General features: G+C 35.7%; 1 protein-coding gene and 1 gene segment (V, D, J or C); one reads left to right on the top strand and one right to left on the bottom strand.

Moving 5' to 3' along the window:
* Window positions 1-12,110: 12,110 nt before the first annotated feature.
* Window positions 12,111-16,292, top strand: LOC147056525 (group XIIB secretory phospholipase A2-like protein). Its single transcript, XM_085912818.1, has 4 exons — window positions 12,111-14,360; window positions 14,729-14,817; window positions 14,936-15,101; window positions 15,567-16,292. Exons 1-4 carry the CDS (start codon window positions 14,099-14,101, stop codon window positions 15,683-15,685), a joined length of 636 nt encoding a protein of 211 aa, XP_085768944.1. The 5' UTR covers window positions 12,111-14,098; the 3' UTR covers window positions 15,686-16,292.
* Window positions 16,293-16,767: 475 nt separating this feature from the next.
* Window positions 16,768-17,694, bottom strand: LOC147056524 (Ig kappa chain V region 3374-like). The segment is given in 2 exon segments: window positions 16,768-17,509; window positions 17,626-17,694. Coding segments are annotated over 2 exon segments (360 nt in total).
* Between the last annotated feature and the right edge of the window lie 1,806 nt (window positions 17,695-19,500).

Raw genomic sequence — 19,500 nt, 5'->3', positions numbered from 1 at the left:
GTTGAATCGGACAAAAATTGAAAAAGTTAGCGAAAATGCATAAGTTGAACATAGTGAATACAATTGGAATGGGTTGAATCGGTTGAAGAATGTTGAAATTAGAGTGGAAAAAGGAAATTTTGGTTGAATTTCAAATTTGAAAAATGTGGAATTTTTGTTAAGTGGGAATTTGGGGAATAGGTAGGAAGAATATGAAGAGTTGAAAAGTGGAATGGGTTGAATCGGTTGAAAAATGTGGAAACTAGAGGTGAAAAACGAGAATTTTGCAGAATTTGGTTGAATTTCAAATTTGAAAAATGTGAAATTTTTGCTGAATGGGAAGGTGTGGAATAGGTAGGGAAAAGATGAACAGTTGAAAGTTGGAACGAGTTGAATCGGTTGAAGTATGTTGAAATTAGAAGTGAAAAAGGAAATTTTGTGGAATTTTGTGGAATTTTGTGAAATTTTGAAACGTGAATATGTGAAAATTTTGAATTTGCCAAGTTTGGGAATGTCCCCAATGTGATTTGAATGGGTTGAATGATGTGAATTTCAAACTGGAACAACGTAAATGTGAAATGTTGAATCTGCCATTAAGAATGAATGGGGAAAAATTGCCGGAAATTTGTGAATTTTGTGAAAACGGAAAATTTTTTGAATGTTTGAAATGTGAGCACCCATGTCATGAATATTTGGAATAAGTGAAAAGTGGAACGGAGTGAATCGGTTGAAGTATGTGGAAGTAGTTAAAGGGCGAAAAAACAGGCAGAATAAGTAAAATAATAATAACTAGAATTTGCAATTCCTGAGGAAATTGCGTGTGAAGGTGAAGAAGTTGAATAAATACTCGGGGAATGCCGAAGAATGATGTTGAAACGGGTCGAATCGGTTGAAAAATGTCGAAATTAGAGCGGAAAAAGGAAATTTCGGAAAATTTGGTTGAATTTCAAATTTGAAAATGTGGAATTTATGGTAAGTGTGAATTTGTGGAATAGGGAGGAAGAATATGAAGAGTTGAAAGTTGAAACGAGTTGAATCGGTTGAAAAATGTAGAAATTAGAGTGGAAAAGGGAAATTTTGGAAAATTTGGTTGAATTTCAAATTTGAAAATGTGGAATTTATGGTAAGTTTGAATTTGGGGAATAGGCAGGAAGAATATGAAGAGTTGAAAGTTGGAATGGATTGAATCGGTTGAAAAATGTAGAAGTTAGAGCAAATTATAAATCCCCATTGAGAATGAATGGGAATTTTTAAAAAAAATTGCGCCAAAAAGTTTTGAAATTTGGAACGAAACGAAATATACGGCTGTCTAGTTGTCACTCTCGGAGATAAATGTTGAAACGGGTTGAATCGGACAAAAATTGAAAAAGTTAGCGAAAATGCATAAGTTGAACATAGTGAATACAATTGGAATGGGTTGAATCGGTTGAAGAATGTTGAAATTAGAGTGGAAAAAGGAAATTTTGGTTGAATTTCAAATTTGAAAAATGTGGAATTTTTGTTAAGTGGGAATTTGGGGAATAGGTAGGAAGAATATGAAGAGTTGAAAAGTGGAATGGGTTGAATCGGTTGAAAAATGTGGAAATTAGAGTGGAAAAAGGAAATTTTGCAGAATTTGGTTGAATTTCAAATTTGAAAAATGGGAAATTTTTGCTGAATGGGAAGGTGTGGAATAGGTAGGGAAAAGATGAACAGTTGAAAGTTGGAACGAGTTGAATCGGTTGAAGTATGTAGAAATTAGAAGTGAAAAAGGAAATTTTGTGGAATTTTGTGGAATTTTGTGAAATTTTGTGAAATTTTGAAACGTGAATATGTGAAAATTTTGAATTTGCCAAGTTTGGGAATGTCCCCAATGTGATTTGAATGGGTTGAATGATGTGAATTTCAAACTGGAACAACGTAAATGTGAAATGTTGAATCTGCCATTAAGAATGAATGGGGAAAAATTGCCGGAAATTTGTGAATTTTGTGAAAACGGAAAATTTTTTGAATGTATAAAATGTGAGCGCGCGATTCCTGAATATTTGGAATAAGTGAAAAGTGGAACGGAGTGAATCGGTTGAAGTATGTGGAAGTAGTTTAACGGCGAAAAAACAGGCAGAATAAGTAAAATAATAATAATAAAGGACAGGAATAACAATAGTGTGAAGGTCTTCACCTTCACACTAATAACTAGAATTTGCAATTCCTGAGGAAATTGCGTGTGAAGGTGAAGAAGTTGAATAAATACTCGGGGAATGCCGAAGAATGATGTTGAAACGAGTCGAATCGGTTGAAAAATGTCGAAATTAGAGCGGAAAAAGGAAATTTCGGAAAATTTGGTTGAATTTCAAATTTGAAAATGTGGAATTTATGTTAAGTGTGAATTTGGGGAATAGGGAGGAAGAATATGAAGAGTTGAAAGTTGAAACGAGTTGAATCGGTTGAAAAATGTAGAAATTAGAGTGGAAAAGGGAAATTTTGGAAAATTTGGTTGAATTTCAAATTTCAAAATGTGGAATTTATGGTAAGTTTGAATTTGGGGAATAGGCAGGAAGAATATGAAGAGTTGAAAGTTGGAATGGGTTGAATCGGTTGAAAAATGTAGAAGTTAGAGCAAATTATAAATCCCCATTGAGAATGAATGGGAATTTTTAAAAAAAATTGCGCCAAAAAGTTTTGAAATTTGGAACGAAACGAAATATACGGCTGTCTAGTCGTCACTCTCGGAGATAAATGTTGAAACGGGTTGAATCGGACAAAAATTGAAAAAGTTAGCGAAAATGCATAAGTTGAACATAGTGAATACAATTGGAATGGGTTGAATCGGTTGAAGAATGTTGAAATTAGAGTGGAAAAAGGAAATTTTGGTTGAATTTCAAATTTGAAAAATGTGGAATTTTTGTTAAGTGGGAATTTGGGGAATAGGTAGGAAGAATATGAAGAGTTGAAAAGTGGAATGGGTTGAATCGGTTGAAAAATGTGGAAACTAGAGGTGAAAAACGAGAATTTTGCAGAATTTGGTTGAATTTCAAATTTGAAAAATGTGAAATTTTTGCTGAATGGGAAGGTGTGGAATAGGTAGGGAAAAGATGAACAGTTGAAAGTTGGAACGAGTTGAATCGGTTGAAGTATGTTGAAATTAGAAGTGAAAAAGGAAATTTTGTGGAATTTTGTGGAATTTTGTGAAATTTTGTGAAATTTTGAAACGTGAATATGTGAAAATTTTGAATTTGCCAAGTTTGGGAATGTCCCCAATGTGATTTGAATGGGTTGAATGATGTGAATTTCAAACTGGAACAACGTAAATGTGAAATGTTGAATCTGCCATTAAGAATGAATGGGGAAAAATTGCCGGAAATTTGTGAATTTTGTGAAAACGGAAAATTTTTTGAATGTATAAAATGTGAGCGCGCGATTCCTGAATATTTGGAATAAGTGAAAAGTGGAACGGAGTGAATCGGTTGAAGTATGTGGAAGTAGTTTAACGGCGAAAAAACAGGCAGAATAAGTAAAATAATAATAATAACTAGAATTTGCAATTCCTGAGGAAATTGCGTGTGAAGGTGAAGAAGTTGAAGAAATACTCGGGGAATGCCGAAGAATGATGTTGAAACGAGTCGAATCGGGTGAAAAATGTCGAAATTAGAGCGGAAAAAGGAAATTTCGGAAAATTTGGTTGAATTTCAAATTTGAAAATGTGGAATTTATGGTAAGTGTGAATTTGGGGAATAGGGAGGAAGAATATGAAGAGTTGAAAGTTGAAACGAGTTGAATCGGTTGAAAAATGTAGAAATTAGAGTGGAAAAGGGAAATTTTGGAAAATTTGGTTGAATTTCAAATTTCAAAATGTGGAATTTATGGTAAGTTTGAATTTGGGGAATAGGCAGGAAGAATATGAAGAGTTGAAAGTTGGAATGGGTTGAATCGGTTGAAAAATGTAGAAGTTAGAGCAAATTATAAATCCCCATTGAGAATGAATGGGAATTTTTAAAAAAAATTGCGCCAAAAAGTTTTGAAATTTGGAACGAAACGAAATATACGGCTGTCTAGTTGTCACTCTCGGAGATAAATGTTGAAACGGGTTGAATCGGACAAAAATTGAAAAAGTTAGCGAAAATGCATAAGTTGAACATAGTGAATACAATTGGAATGGGTTGAATCGGTTGAAGAATGTTGAAATTAGAGTGGAAAAAGGAAATTTTGGTTGAATTTCAAATTTGAAAAATGTGGAATTTTTGTTAAGTGGGAATTTGGGGAATAGGTAGGAAGAATATGAAGAGTTGAAAAGTGGAATGGGTTGAATCGGTTGAAAAATGTGGAAACTAGAGGTGAAAAACGAGAATTTTGCAGAATTTGGTTGAATTTCAAATTTGAAAAATGTGAAATTTTTGCTGAATGGGAAGGTGTGGAATAGGTAGGGAAAAGATGAACAGTTGAAAGTTGGAACGAGTTGAATCGGTTGAAGTATGTTGAAATTAGAAGTGAAAAAGGAAATTTTGTGGAATTTTGTGGAATTTTGTGGAATTTTGTGAAATTTTGAAACGTGAATATGTGAAAATTTTGAATTTGCCAAGTTTGGGAATGTCCCCAATGTGATTTGAATGGGTTGAATTATGTGAATTTCAAACTGGAACAACGTAAATGTGAAATGTTGAATCTGCCATTAAGAATGAATGGGGAAAAATTGCCGGAAATTTGTGAATTTTGTGAAAACGGAAAATTTTTTGAATGTATAAAATGTGAGCGCGCGATTCCTGAATATTTGGAATAAGTGAAAAGTGGAACGGAGTGAATCGGTTGAAGTATGTGGAAGTAGTTTAACGGCGAAAAAACAGGCAGAATAAGTAAAATAATAATAATAAAGGACAGGAATAACAATAGTGTGAAGGTCTTCACCTTCACACTAATAAAGGACAGGAATAACAATAGTGTGAAGGTCTTCACCTTCACACTAACTAGAATTTGCAATTCCTGAGGAAATTGCGTGTGAAGGTGAAGAAGTTGAATAAATACTCGGGGAATGCCGAAGAATGATGTTGAAACGAGTCGAATCGGTTGAAAAATGTCGAAATTAGAGTGGAAAAAGGAAATTTCGGAAAATTTGGTTGAATTTCAAATTTGAAAATGTGGAATTTATGGTAAGTGTGAATTTGTGGAATAGGGAGGAAGAATATGAAGAGTTGAAAGTTGAAACGAGTTGAATCGGTTGAAAAATGTAGAAATTAGAGTGGAAAAAGGAAATTTTGGAAAATTTGGTTGAATTTCAAATTTGAAAATGTGGAATTTATGGTAAGTGTAAATTTGGGGAATAGGGAGGAAGAATATGAAGAGTTGAAAAGTGGAATGGGTTGAATCGGTTGAAAAATGTGGAAACTAGAGGTGAAAAACGAGAATTTTGCAGAATTTGGTTGAATTTCAAATTTGAAAAATGTGAAATTTTTGCTGAATGGGAAGGTGTGGAATAGGTAGGGAAAAGATGAACAGTTGAAAGTTGGAACGAGTTGAATCGGTTGAAGTATGTTGAAATTAGAAGTGAAAAAGGAAATTTTGTGGAATTTTGTGGAATTTTGTGAAATTTTGAAACGTGAATATGTGAAAATTTTGAATTTGCCAAGTTTGGGAATGTCCCCAATGTGATTTGAATGGGTTGAATGATGTGAATTTCAAACTGGAACAACGTAAATGTGAAATGTTGAATCTGCCATTAAGAATGAATGGGGAAAAATTGCCGGAAATTTGTGAATTTTGTGAAAACGGAAAATTTTTTGAATGTTTGAAATGTAAGCAGCCGTGTCATGAATATTTGGAATAAGTGAAAAGTGGAACGGAGTGAATAGGTTGAAGTATGTGGAAGTAGTTTAACGGCGAAAAAACAGGCAGAATAAGTAAAATAATAATAATAACTAGAATTTGCAATTCCTGAGGAAATTGCGTGTGAAGGTGAAGAAGTTGAAAAAATACTCGGGGAATGCCGAAGAATGATGTTGAAACGAGTCGAATCGGTTGAAAAATGTCGAAATTAGAGTGGAAAAGGGAAATTTTGGAAAATTTGGTTGAATTTCAAATTTGAAAATGTGGAATTTATGGTAAGTTTGAATTTGGGGAATAGGGAGGAAGAATATGAAGAGTTGAAAGTTGAAACGAGTTGAATCGGTTGAAAAATGTAGAAATTAGAGTGGAAAAGGGAAATTTTGGAAAATTTGGTTGAATTTCAAATTTCAAAATGTGGAATTTATGGTAAGTTTGAATTTGGGGAATAGGCAGGAAGAATATGAAGAGTTGAAAGTTGGAATGGGTTGAATCGGTTGAAAAATGTAGAAGTTAGAGCAAATGATAAATCCCCATTGAGAATGAATGGGAATTTTTAAAAAAAATTGCGCCAAAAAGTTTTGAAATTTGGAACGAAACGAAATATACGGCTGTCTAGTTGTCACTCTCGGAGATAAATGTTTAAACGGGTTGAATCGGACAAAAATTGAAAAAGTTAGCGAAAATGCATAAGTTGAACATAGTGAATACAATTGGAATGGGTTGAATCGGTTGAAGAATGTTGAAATTAGAGTGGAAAAAGGAAATTTTGGTTGAATTTCAAATTTGAAAAATGTGGAATTTTTGTTAAGTGGGAATTTGGGGAATAGGTAGGAAGAATATGAAGAGTTGAAAAGTGGAATGGGTTGAATCGGTTGAAAAATGTGGAAACTAGAGGTGAAAAACGAGAATTTTGCAGAATTTGGTTGAATTTCAAATTTGAAAAATGTGAAATTTTTGCTGAATGGGAAGGTGTGGAATAGGTAGGGAAAAGATGAACAGTTGAAAGTTGGAACGAGTTGAATCGGTTGAAGTATGTTGAAATTAGAAGTGAAAAAGGAAATTTTGTGGAATTTTGTGGAATTTTGTGGAATTTTGTGAAATTTTGTGAAATTTTGAAACGTGAATATGTGAAAATTTTGAATTTGCCAAGTTTGGGAATGTCCCCAATGTGATTTGAATGGGTTGAATGATGTGAATTTCAAACTGGAACAACGTAAATGTGAAATGTTGAATCTGCCATTAAGAATGAATGGGGAAAAATTTCTGGAAATTTGTGAATTTTGTGAAAACGGAAAATTTTTTGAATGTTTGAAATGTGAGCACCCATGTCATGAATATTTGGAATAAGTGAAAAGTGGAACGGAGTGAATCGGTTGAAGTATGTGGAAGTAGTTAAAGGGCGAAAAAACAGGCAGAATAAGTAAAATAATAATAATAACTAGAATTTGCAATTCCTGAGGAAATTGCGTGTGAAGGTGAAGAAGTTGAATAAATACTCGGGGAATGCCGAAGAATGATGTTGAAACGAGTCGAATCGGTTGAAAAATGTCGAAATTAGAGCGGAAAAAGGAAATTTCGGAAAATTTGGTTGAATTTCAAATTTGAAAATGTGGAATTTATGGTAAGTGTGAATTTGGGGAATAGGGAGGAAGAATATGAAGAGTTGAAAGTTGAAACGAGTTGAATCGGTTGAAAAATGTAGAAATTAGAGTGGAAAAGGGAAATTTTGGAAAATTTGGTTGAATTTCAAATTTCAAAATGTGGAATTTATGGTAAGTTTGAATTTGGGGAATAGGCAGGAAGAATATGAAGAGTTGAAAGTTGGAATGGGTTGAATCGGTTGAAAAATGTAGAAGTTAGAGCAAATTATAAATCCCCATTGAGAATGAATGGGAATTTTTAAAAAAAATTGCGCCAAAAAGTTTTGAAATTAGGAACGAAACGAAATATACGGCTGTCTAGTTGTCACTCTCGGAGATAAATGTTGAAACGGGTTGAATCGGACAAAAATTGAAAAAGTTAGCGAAAATGCATAAGTTGAACATAGTGAATACAATTGGAATGGGTTGAATCGGTTGAAGAATGTTGAAATTAGAGTGGAAAAAGGAAATTTTGGTTGAATTTCAAATTTGAAAAATGTGGAATTTTTGTTAAGTGGGAATTTGGGGAATAGGTAGGAAGAATATGAAGAGTTGAAAAGTGGAATGGGTTGAATCGGTTGAAAAATGTGGAAACTAGAGGTGAAAAACGAGAATTTTGCAGAATTTGGTTGAATTTCAAATTTGAAAAATGTGAAATTTTTGCTGAATGGGAAGGTGTGGAATAGGTAGGGAAAAGATGAACAGTTGAAAGTTGGAACGAGTTGAATCGGTTGAAGTATGTTGAAATTAGAAGTGAAAAAGGAAATTTTGTGGAATTTTGTGGAATTTTGTGAAATTTTGTGAAATTTTGAAACGTGAATATGTGAAAATTTTGAATTAGCCAAGTTTGGGAATGTCCCCAATGTGATTTGAATGGGTTGAATTATGTGAATTTCAAACTGGAACAACGTAAATGTGAAATGTTGAATCTGCCATTAAGAATGAATGGGGAAAAATTGCCGGAAATTTGTGAATTTTGTGAAAACGGAAAATTTTTTGAATGAAGAAAATGTGAACAGCCGTGTCATGAATATTTGGAATAAGTGAAAAGTGGAACGGAGTGAATAGGTTGAAGTATGTGGAAGTAGTTAAACGCCGAAAAAGTAGGCAGAATAAGTAAAATAATAATAATAATAATAATAATAATAATAATAATAAAGGACAGGAATAACAATAGTGTGAAGGTCTTCACCTTCACACTAATAATAATAATAATAATAATAATAAAGGACAGGAATAACAATAGTGTGAAGGTCTTCACCTTCACACTAATAATAATAAAGGACAGGAATAACAATAGTGTGAAGGTCTTCACCTTCACACTAATAATAATAATAAAGGACAGGAATAACAATAGTGTGAAGGTCTTCACCTTCACACTAATAATAATAATAACTAGAATTTGCAATTCCTGAGGAAATTGCGTGTGAAGGTGAAGAAGTTGAATAAATACTCGGGGAATGCCGAAGAATGATGTTGAAACGAGTCGAATCGGTTGAAAAATGTCGAAATTAGAGCGGAAAAAGGAAATTTCGGAAAATTTGGTTGAATTTCAAATTTGAAAATTTGGAATTTATGGTAAGTGTGAATTTGGGGAATAGGGAGGAAGAATATGAAGAGTTGAAAGTTGAAACGAGTCGAATCGGTTGAAAAATGTAGAAATTAGAGTGGAAAAGGGAAATTTCGGAAAATTTGGTTGAATTTCAAATTTGAAAATGTGGAATTTATGGTAAGTTTGAATTTGGGGAATAGGCAGGAAGAATATGAAGAGTTGAAAGTTGGAATGGGTTGAATCGGTTGAAAAATGTAGAAGTTAGAGCAAATTATAAATCCCCATTGAGAATGAATGGGAATTTTTAAAAAAAATTGCGCCAAAAAGTTTTGAAATTTGGAACGAAACGAAATATACGGCTGTCTAGTTGTCACTCTCGGAGATAAATGTTGAAACGGGTTGAATCGGACAAAAATTGAAAAAGTTAGCGAAAATGCATAAGTTGAACATAGTGAATACAATTGGAATGGGTTGAATCGGTTGAAGAATGTTGAAATTAGAGTGGAAAAAGGAAATTTTGGTTGAATTTCAAATTTAAAAAATGTGGAATTTTTGTTAAGTGGGAATTTGGGGAATAGGTAGGAAGAATATGAAGAGTTGAAAAGTGGAATGGGTTGAATCGGTTGAAAAATGTGGAAACTAGAGGTGAAAAACGAGAATTTTGCAGAATTTGGTTGAATTTCAAATTTGAAAAATGTGAAATTTTTGCTGAATGGGAAGGTGTGGAATAGGTAGGGAAAAGATGAACAGTTGAAAGTTGGAACGAGTTGAATCGGTTGAAGTATGTTGAAATTAGAAGTGAAAAAGGAAATTTTGTGGAATTTTGTGGAATTTTGTGGAATTTTGTGAAATTTTGTGAAATTTTGAAACGTGAATATGTGAAAATTTTGAATTTGCCAAGTTTGGGAATGTCCCCAATGTGATTTGAATGGGTTGAATGATGTGAATTTCAAACTGGAACAACGTAAATGTGAAATGTTGAATCTGCCATTAAGAATGAATGGGGAAAAATTGCCGGAAATTTGTGAATTTTGTGAAAACGGAAAATTTTTTGAATGTTTAAAATGTGAGCACCCATGTCATGAATATTTGGAATAAGTGAAAAGTGGAACGGAGTGAATTGGTTGAAGTATGTGGAAGTAGTGAAGCGCCGAAAAAACAGGCAGAATAAGTAAAATAATAATAATAAAGGACAGGAATAACAATAGTGTGAAGGTCTTCACCTTCACACTAACTAGAATTTGCAATTCCTGAGGAAATTGCGTGTGAAGGTGAAGAAGTTGAAGAAATACTCGGGGAATGCCGAAGAATGATGTTGAAACGAGTCGAATCGGTTGAAAAATGTCGAAATTAGAGTGGAAAAAGGAAATTTCGGAAAATTCGGTTGAATTTCAAATTTGAAAATGTGGAATTTATGGTAAAAGTGAATTTGGGGAATAGGGAGGAAGAATATGAAGAGTTGAAAGTTGAAACGAGTTGAATCGGTTGAAAAATGTAGAAATTAGAGTGGAAAAGGGAAATTTTGGAAAATTTGGTTGAATTTCAAATTTCAAAATGTGGAATTTATGGTAAGTTTGAATTTGGGGAATAGGCAGGAAGAATATGAAGAGTTGAAAGTTGGAATGGGTTGAATCGGTTGAAAAATGTAGAAGTTAGAGCAAATGATAAATCCCCATTGAGAATGAATGGGAATTTTTAAAAAAAATTGCGCCAAAAAGTTTTGAAATTTGGAACGAAACGAAATATACGGCTGTCTAGTTGTCACTCTCGGAGATAAATGTTGAAACGGGTTGAATCGGACAAAAATTGAAAAAGTTAGCGAAAATGCATAAGTTGAACATAGTGAATACAATTGGAATGGGTTGAATCGGTTGAAGAATGTTGAAATTAGAGTGGAAAAAGGAAATTTTGGTTGAATTTCAAATTTGAAAAATGTGGAATTTTTGTTAAGTGGGAATTTGGGGAATAGGTAGGAAGAATATGAAGAGTTGAAAAGTGGAATGGGTTGAATCGGTTGAAAAATGTGGAAACTAGAGGTGAAAAACGAGAATTTTGCAGAATTTGGTTGAATTTCAAATTTGAAAAATGTGAAATTTTTGCTGAATGGGAAGGTGTGGAATAGGTAGGGAAAAGATGAACAGTTGAAAGTTGGAACGAGTTGAATCGGTTGAAGTATGTAGAAATTAGAAGTGAAAAAGGAAATTTTGTGGAATTTTGTGGAATTTTGTGAAATTTTGTGAAATTTTGAAACGTGAATATGTGAAAATTTTGAATTTGCCAAGTTTGGGAATGTCCCCAATGTGATTTGAATGGGTTGAATGATGTGAATTTCAAACTGGAACAACGTAAATGTGAAATGTTGAATCTGCCATTAAGAATGAATGGGGAAAAATTGCCGGAAATTTGTGAATTTTGTGAAAACGGAAAATTTTTTGAATGTATAAAATGTGAGCGCGCGATTCCTGAATATTTGGAATAAGTGAAAAGTGGAACGGAGTGAATCGGTTGAAGTATGTGGAAGTAGTTTAACGGCGAAAAAACAGGCAGAATAAGTAAAATAATAATAATAAAGGACAGGAATAACAATAGTGTGAAGGTCTTCACCTTCACACTAATAAAGGACAGGAATAACAATAGTGTGAAGGTCTTCACCTTCACACTAACTAGAATTTGCAATTCCTGAGGAAATTGCGTGTGAAGGTGAAGAAGTTGAAAAAATACTCGGGGAATGCCGAAGAATGATGTTGAAACGAGTCGAATCGGTTGAAAAATGTCGAAATTAGAGTGGAAAAAGGAAATTTCGGAAAATTCGGTTGAATTTCAAATTTGAAAATGTGGAATTTATGGTAAGGGTGAATTTGGGGAATAGGGAGGAAGAATATGAAGAGTTGAAAGTTGAAACGAGTTGAATCGGTTGAAAAATGTAGAAATTAGAGTGGAAAAGGGAAATTTCGGAAAATTTGGTTGAATTTCAAATTTGAAAATGTGGAATTTATGGTAAGTGTGAATTTGGGGAATAGGGAGGAAGAATATGAAGAGTTGAAAGTTGGAATGGGTTGAATCGGTTGAAAAATGTAGAAGTTAGAGCAAATTATAAATCCCCATTGAGAATGAATGGGAATTTTAAAAAAAAATTGCGCCAAAAAGTTTTGAAATTTGGAACGAAACGAAATATACGGCTGTCTAGTTGTCACTCTCGGAGATAAATGTTGAAACGGGTTGAATCGGACAAAAATTGAAAAAGTTAGCGAAAATGCATAAGTTGAACAAAGTGAATACAATTGGAATGGGTTGAATCAGTTGAAAAATGTGGAAATTAGAGTGGAAAAAGGAAATTTTGGTTGAATTTCAAATTTGAAAAATGTGGAATTTTTGTTAAATGGGAATTTGGGGAATAGGTAGGAAGAATATGAAGAGTTGAAAAGTGGAATGGGTTGAATCGGTTGAAAAATGTGGAAATTAGAGTGGAAAAAGGAAATTTTGTGGAATTTTGTTGAATTTTGTTGAATTTTGTGAAATTTTGAAACGTGAATATGTGAAAATTTTGAATTTGCCAAGTTTGGGAATGTCCCCAATGTGATTTGAATGGGTTGAATTATGTGAATTTCAAACTGGAACAACGTAAATGTGAAATGTTGAATCTGCCATTAAGAATGAATGGGGAAAAATTGCCGGAAATTTGTGAATTTTGTGAAAACGGAAAATTTTTTGAATGTTTAAAATGTGAGCACCCATGTCATGAATATTTGGAATAAGTGAAAAGTGGAACGGAGTGAATTGGTTGAAGTATGTGGAAGTAGTGAAGCGCCGAAAAAACAGGCAGAATAAGTAAAATAATAATAATAAAGGACAGGAATAACAATAGTGTGAAGGTCTTCACCTTCACACTAATAATAATAATAATAATAATAATAATAAAGGACAGGAATAACAATAGTGTGAAGGTCTTCACCTTCACACTAATGATAATATACTAAAAATGTTTGTAAACATAAACTGAAAACGGGGGTCGCTGTAAGGGGTTTGTTTTTTTGTTTTTGCTTTCAACCCTTTTGTTGTTGGGTTATGGAAGTGGATCTTCTATACATGATTTGAGAAATGTAGTGTCATGAAAAATAAAATACACAATTTTGCATGTATGCACATATTTTGTCTATAGTTCAAATGGCATTTTAGACATACATCTGGTTAGGAACTGTGTGGCACGATGTGGCACGTTAAGTTGCTCATCCCTCACCTATTTGATATATTTGCTGACACTTTGGAGACTTACTCGAATATGAGCCATTGGAAATTACAAGTTCAATACGTTTAGATCCATTTTCATGTTGTCCTTGTACTCAGTTGGCTCACAAAAGCTGATTCTTCATGGTGCTTTGCTGCACTATCAAGGGGACGACACTGTCAAACATGCAGTGGCGTTAAAGTGTAACGCAACAAAATTATACTCGTCATGGCTACCACGTCCCATAACAACATCAAGTATTTTAACGCGCTGAGTGAATATTATTGTCTTCCTCTATACTGGTTTAATAATGGCAATACATACTGTAATCATGCAGTTGCAAATAATTTCTACTGTACTGTCACAGTTGCAAAGAATACTGGTACGCTTGAACGTAGGCGGGTTAACTTGATTGGCCCTGGACAAGATCTGCTTCTTTTAAAATCGTTTTGTCAAATTAAGACCATTATAAGTATTAAAAAACACACATCAGATACAAAGACTAATGCAACGCTTTTAAATTAGTGTTCCATTTAACTAAAAAAAAATTGCAAACATTTCTTTGGCATTTGGCTTACTGTATTCCCCGTTTCCATGGTACATACTATTGTTATTTTGGCGATACCTCGCTGGATCAGGAGCACACCTGACCAACTGAGAAAAACTTCCCCAAACCTAACAAGAGTTGTGAGTTTGTTTTAAATCAGTGAGACTACAGTAAATCTAATGAAATCAGACTGAACAGTGCACTTTATGAATGCGTGCCATTAATCACAGAGTGATTAGAAGTTCTGCAAGACAAAACCTGGACTTTGTTCCTCCACATGTGAGGTTGTCCTGACGTCTGCATGCTCAAAGTTCAGGTTGTGCGGTTTCACTACTCAGCTTTTAGTTTGCGCGCTGAACTGTATGAGGTGCAGGATGACCCGTTTGGCCCTCATTTCTACCCTCCTGCTCCTGTTGCTGAGCAGTGCTGTCACTCAAGAAACCGAGGAAACTGTCGCAGCAGCATCACCTCCACCTCTGGCATCCAATGGCAAGGAGGAAGACGACACAGACTGGGGCCTGAACTCTCTGAGAGGCGGCTTTGAGGCTGCTACCGGTTACTTTGACTCAGTTCTGGAGTTCATGGGTGGACGGGATGGACTCTGCCAGTACCGCTGCCGATATGGTAAAGTAGCATAGAATATGGGTCAGTTGATCCAGCGTTGTCAGAGCTTTGCTGTCTTGAAATGATAAACATTTAATATTGGCATTGTTTTATCAGTGTTAGTGTTCAGGAGTTAATTTGGTCATGCTAATCAGATGAAGACAATGATACATATATACATACACCACAGTGACAACCTATAATTTTTATCAAGTTAAAAAATAGCCTGATATTATCAATGTTGTTATCATCTGGGAGAGTCAGAAAATGGACTGTGACCTCAGCTGATAGCAAAATGGTTTCATGCTGTTAACTGATTTTTCAAGACGTGTTTGACCCCACGAAATATTTACATGTACATGTGATGTCGGATTTTTCACCTTTCTCAGGTAATCCTCCAATTCCACGTCCTGGGTATCAGATGCCTGAGCCTGATGGGTGCAGCTCATATTTCTTTGGTCTCCCTGTTCCAGAGGGGGTATGCATTTGTTGACCTACAAATGTCATCAAAACCAGTTTTCAAATGACCTGATTCAAAACTTAATCTTACAGTCATTCATGATGTATGATTACGGCAACCTTTTGTTGTGCCCTAGATGGATATGGGAATCCCCGCCATGACCAAGTGCTGCAACCAGCTGGACATGTGTTATGATACCTGTGGCTCAAACAAGTACCGTTGTGACTCCAAGTTCCGCTGGTGCCTTCACAGCATCTGTACCGACCTCAAGAAGAGCCTTGGTTTCGTGTCCAAAGTTGAAGGTTGGTATCCTCTCTACATACCATTACCTCATACAATTCTCACCTTGTTGAATGTTTGAGGACCATTTGTTGCATTGTAAAAAAAAAAAATGGCTTCTCTTAAATCTAAGTTGCTGAATGTTGTCTAACATTTGTATTTCTTTGTAAGTAAGTCACTGATGGTTAAATCAGAGCAATCCAATAAATGAGTTGCTTTTGGAAAATTGAGAACATTTTGAATGCTTTCAATAAGTTGAAAGAACAATTTATGATCAAGAGTTGTTGTTTTTTTTCATTCGTAAATGAGGGGAACAAACGGTATTTGTTTTTTTCAGGATTATTACCCACTCCTTAACAAAACGAGAGCTAAAACAGCCTACTGAATCATCATTAAGGCCCAGTAATGAGTTGTTTTCTGGTAGGTACTATTGATAATCCTGCTGGAAAGACTGACTTCCACTCTTGTCTGTTACTTTCTCTCATCAGCATGTGAAACGGTGGCAGACACTTTGTTCAACACGGTGTGGACTCTGGGCTGCAGACCCTACATGAACAGCCAGAGAGCATCATGCTATTGCCAAGGAGAAGAGAAAGATGAACTCTAACCTATACCACATTACTATGAAGAAGACAGAGGAAGTTGCAGTAGCTTTTCAAAAGAACAATAGGGTATTTCAATGAACAGTTGCAATGGTATTTTTCGAATGGCAATATTGATGTATTTTCAAAGTATTGCTCTGCTCTATCAGCAATGCTGTTTATTTATACTTCTAGGTGGGGATAACAATTATAACATGACATTCGTTTTGTTCCAAATACCTTTTAAAAGTGTATTGTATTGACAATGCTGTAGATAAACTGCATAGCGTACACTCAAAATAACCTTTGCTAACTATATGAAACTTTCGTTTGCTTTGATTTCACTTTTAGCAACGAGCTTTTTCATCCATTCATTTATTTGGTTTTGTTCAACGGATTACCTGCCATTCACTGGGTGGATGGGTCATTGGTCAGAAATTGAGGCTAGGCTGGTTCAGGTAGAGAAAAGAAGCCATGTTCTAACTTCTTTTACCCACTCCATTATTTGGCCAATAACTAAGCCACTGTTTAGCGGGCACACATAACATGCTTAGAAAACCTCAGTCACCAGTAAGCCCTAATTTCTTTGAATAATATCATTCAAATAAAGCTTTTAAGATGTTTGTCTCCTGATCTCTAGTCATTGTGTCCTTCTATTTGTCATACAAACTATTTTCAAAGCACTTTTTGCAAGGGTTAACTTGAGCGAGCAAAAAGTAGCGAGGGTTGCACGCGTCCTGAATGTTGATTGTTCGGTAAGGTTCATTTGTATTCACGAAGACGTTCACAAGACTTTTGCGTTTTAATAGGCGTCAACATATTTTCTTATCGTAAGAAACTGTTTGCAACCTTTTACGAATCTGATTCAATTCATAATATAAACAAACATTGAGTTCAGCTCTGTGAGTTGCCATGGTTCCAGAACCAGATGTGGCGCCTTCATCCTTCTGTTCTTCTTCTCGTTTATTATTTTATTTCAATTTAAGTTACAGTAGTTGGTTGGTTTTCGAAATTATTTTGTAAATCTGGAGATTATGGTGCTGAAACATTTTTAGATGTTTATTTTGGGTCATCGAAAATGTTCGTTGCAAGCGCCGACGTGTGAAACTTGACGCCAAGACTCTACAAAGTATAACCCCCCCCCAAAAAAAAAGTTTCTGAAGAATACACAATGGTAAACTATGAACTATATTAAAAACAACTAGAATTTGCAATTTCTGTAAAAATTGCGTGTGAGGGCGAAGAAGCTGAATAAAAACTTGGGGAATGCCACAGAATGATGTCAAATGTTACTGACGGACACGATCCCCCCCAACCACCAGAAAATTTGTGGTGATGTGTATTTTTATGAGGATTTTTTTGTTACATGATATATTGTAATAAATAGTTGACTAGACATATATAGTCTTGAATTAAACGTATGTAAATTCTGACCAGTTAAGTTGAGCATTCTTCTATCTTCTGCTTTTTACTTGCCACCTTCTACAGACCACTTTCACTTCTCTCAAAAGTCCAAGGAGGTTTTTGTACGTCTCTGAGTCACCGTGTCAAGCTGCTACCGCCGTAGTAGGCGAAACAGTAGTATTCGGCCAGGTCATCTCTCTGGACACCACTGATGGTCAGAGTGTAGTCAGAGCCGGATCGAGTGCCACTGAATCGAGATGGCGCGTTGGAGAATCTTGATGATGTGTAGTAGATGAGCAGTTTGGGAGCCTGTCCAGGTTTCACTTGGTACCAACTGAGATCGTTACCAATGTTTTGACTCCCCGTGGCCCTGATGGTCACGGTTCCTCCGAGAGAGACAGACATGAGTCTGTCCGTCTGCCTTAGAAAATTCTGGGCAGAAGATCCTGAAATGAGATGAATGAGAACCCAACTGGCACCATGAAGCAACACCAAATGTCAAGTCAAACTAGTCATTCCTATGAAATATTCTGCTCTGACACCAAGTTTCAAAGAGTCTCACCAGGAATCAGTAGAGCCCAAAGGACAAGCGCAAGAGCGGAAGACCACATCCTGACTCGTAGTGCGAGTGGTGTTTGCGCAAAAAGGAGTGCTGCAGACTTTTTGAAGAAGCTCAGAAGCTCATGCAAATGAGGATGCGAACGCAGCTGGCTTTGTGAAAGCGAGAAGATATCACTTCTTCCTTTTTTGGACTTTTCCACGTTTGAGTGCATCAGTAGCTGCGCTGTACTTAGCAAAAATGAACATGGTTTTGCTCACAGTCATCTTCAATTTAGAATTTTAGAGCAATGATTCTCTGCTAGTGGTGGACGAGTTCCACTATTATTACGCAGCCGCCCTCTTGTGGCATGTGACTGAAAGAAATACAATTAACATTTCCAATGTTGTCTTGGAGAGCAAAAAATCTTTTTCATCATGTTTTAGAGATGGCAGAGGCGCATGCAAATGAAGCTGCGAGCGCACCTGCCTTTGTGAAAGTGCGACGCCGCTACTTCCTGTTGTTTGGACTTGTACTCCTCGGTTTGACAGCAAATCATTGCTCATTGACAGTAGATGAGTTTTTGTACGGACGGCTCACCGCTTTGCATCACTGTGGTGGAGTTTCGCTGAAGAAGGAACCAAACTCGTCCTTGGTAAGTTCTATTTAATTGACCATCTATTATCTTGCATCAAAATAATTGATAATTGTTCAGTTCCTTAACCAGCTTTTGGAAAATGAGTAACATTATTTTTGTCAATTTTTACAAAACAAACGCCCAGCCCTTTCTTGAGTAAGAGCTAAAAAACAGATTTGAGAAACTATATTAGCTGTTAACGGCTACTTCCCAAAGTCTGGCTGTAACTACAATGCAATGATGGAATAATGTTTATTGTGACATATATTAGGACCGTTTGATCGTTTGTTGCCCAGTCAGAAGGTGTTTCATAAAGCATGTTGTAAATTCACATGACCTAAGTGACATTTAAAGTGTGTGCAATTGGAAAAAACTGCTTGTCTCTTGTCCTGTCCCCCTGACAGCGGGTGAGGTGCATCGGCCCACCGTGACCCTCTTCCCTCCTTCCAAGGAGCAGCTGCAAACAGAAAAGGCCACAGCCGTGTGCGTGGCCAAAGGGGGCCCCCAAACCTGGACCCTGGGCTGGAAGGTTGATGGCGCCCCCGCTACCTCGGGGGTGTCGCACAGCTCCCTGGAAGAGGCTGATGTAGATGGGCTTTACAGCTGGACCAGCACCTTGAGCCTCACACCGGACCAGTGGCGCAAGGCCCAATCGGTGAGCTGCGAGGCCAGCCTAGCCGGGCAAAACCCCGTCGCGCAAACCCTGCCGAACCCAGGACAATGCTCAGAGTAGAGCCCTAAACCGTGTCTGTGTCTTTGCGACGTTGAGGCATTGTGAAATAAAAATGTCTGAGTATCACCATTTGTCTCTGCAGCAGCTGCTCATCAGAAAAGGGAAGCAAACTTGGTAACACGACAAAAAAAGCACACCAAGCACATTTATATTGTGACAGGTAGAGAAATAGGATGAAACAAAAAGATGAATTGATCATGGCACATACACAGAGTATAGTTTGCACTCTATAAAAAAATCAATAACCGGATATAGTTGTAATTAGAACTCAAAATGCATACATTAGAATTTTATTATGTATTGCAAATATACATATGAACACAGCCTAATTCAAAACTATATTTTGCTCCTAAGGAATGAGGAATAATGAAGGCATTAATGTCATATATAAAGACGTAATGTTATCTTGGATGGAAAAACAATAATCACAATTACACATTAATGGGAAAAAATGAAATTATGAAACATTTTTTTCCCTTCACCTGTCGCGGTGAACCTTATTCTTGTCTCTGATTGGCCAGCAAGCGTC

This window comes from Syngnathus leptorhynchus, chromosome 5 (assembly GCF_054491065.1).
Source record: "Syngnathus leptorhynchus isolate UIUO chromosome 5, UIUO_Slep, whole genome shotgun sequence".
Classification (NCBI taxonomy): domain Eukaryota; kingdom Metazoa; phylum Chordata; class Actinopteri; order Syngnathiformes; family Syngnathidae; genus Syngnathus; species Syngnathus leptorhynchus.
The sequence above is the reverse complement of the archived record's forward strand: the minus strand, read 5'-3'. Positions and strand labels throughout refer to the sequence as shown.

Excerpts from the sequence above, each read along its gene's own strand:
- LOC147056525 (XM_085912818.1), top strand. The coding sequence starts at position 14,099 with ATGAGGTGCAGGATGACCCGTTTGGCCCTCATTTCTACCCTCCTGCTC. Across the intron at positions 14,361-14,728 it reads CCAGTACCGCTGCCGATATG|GTAATCCTCCAATTCCACGT; the intron begins GTAAAGTAGCAT and ends CACCTTTCTCAG. Across the intron at positions 14,818-14,935 it reads GTCTCCCTGTTCCAGAGGGG|ATGGATATGGGAATCCCCGC; the intron begins GTATGCATTTGT and ends GTTGTGCCCTAG.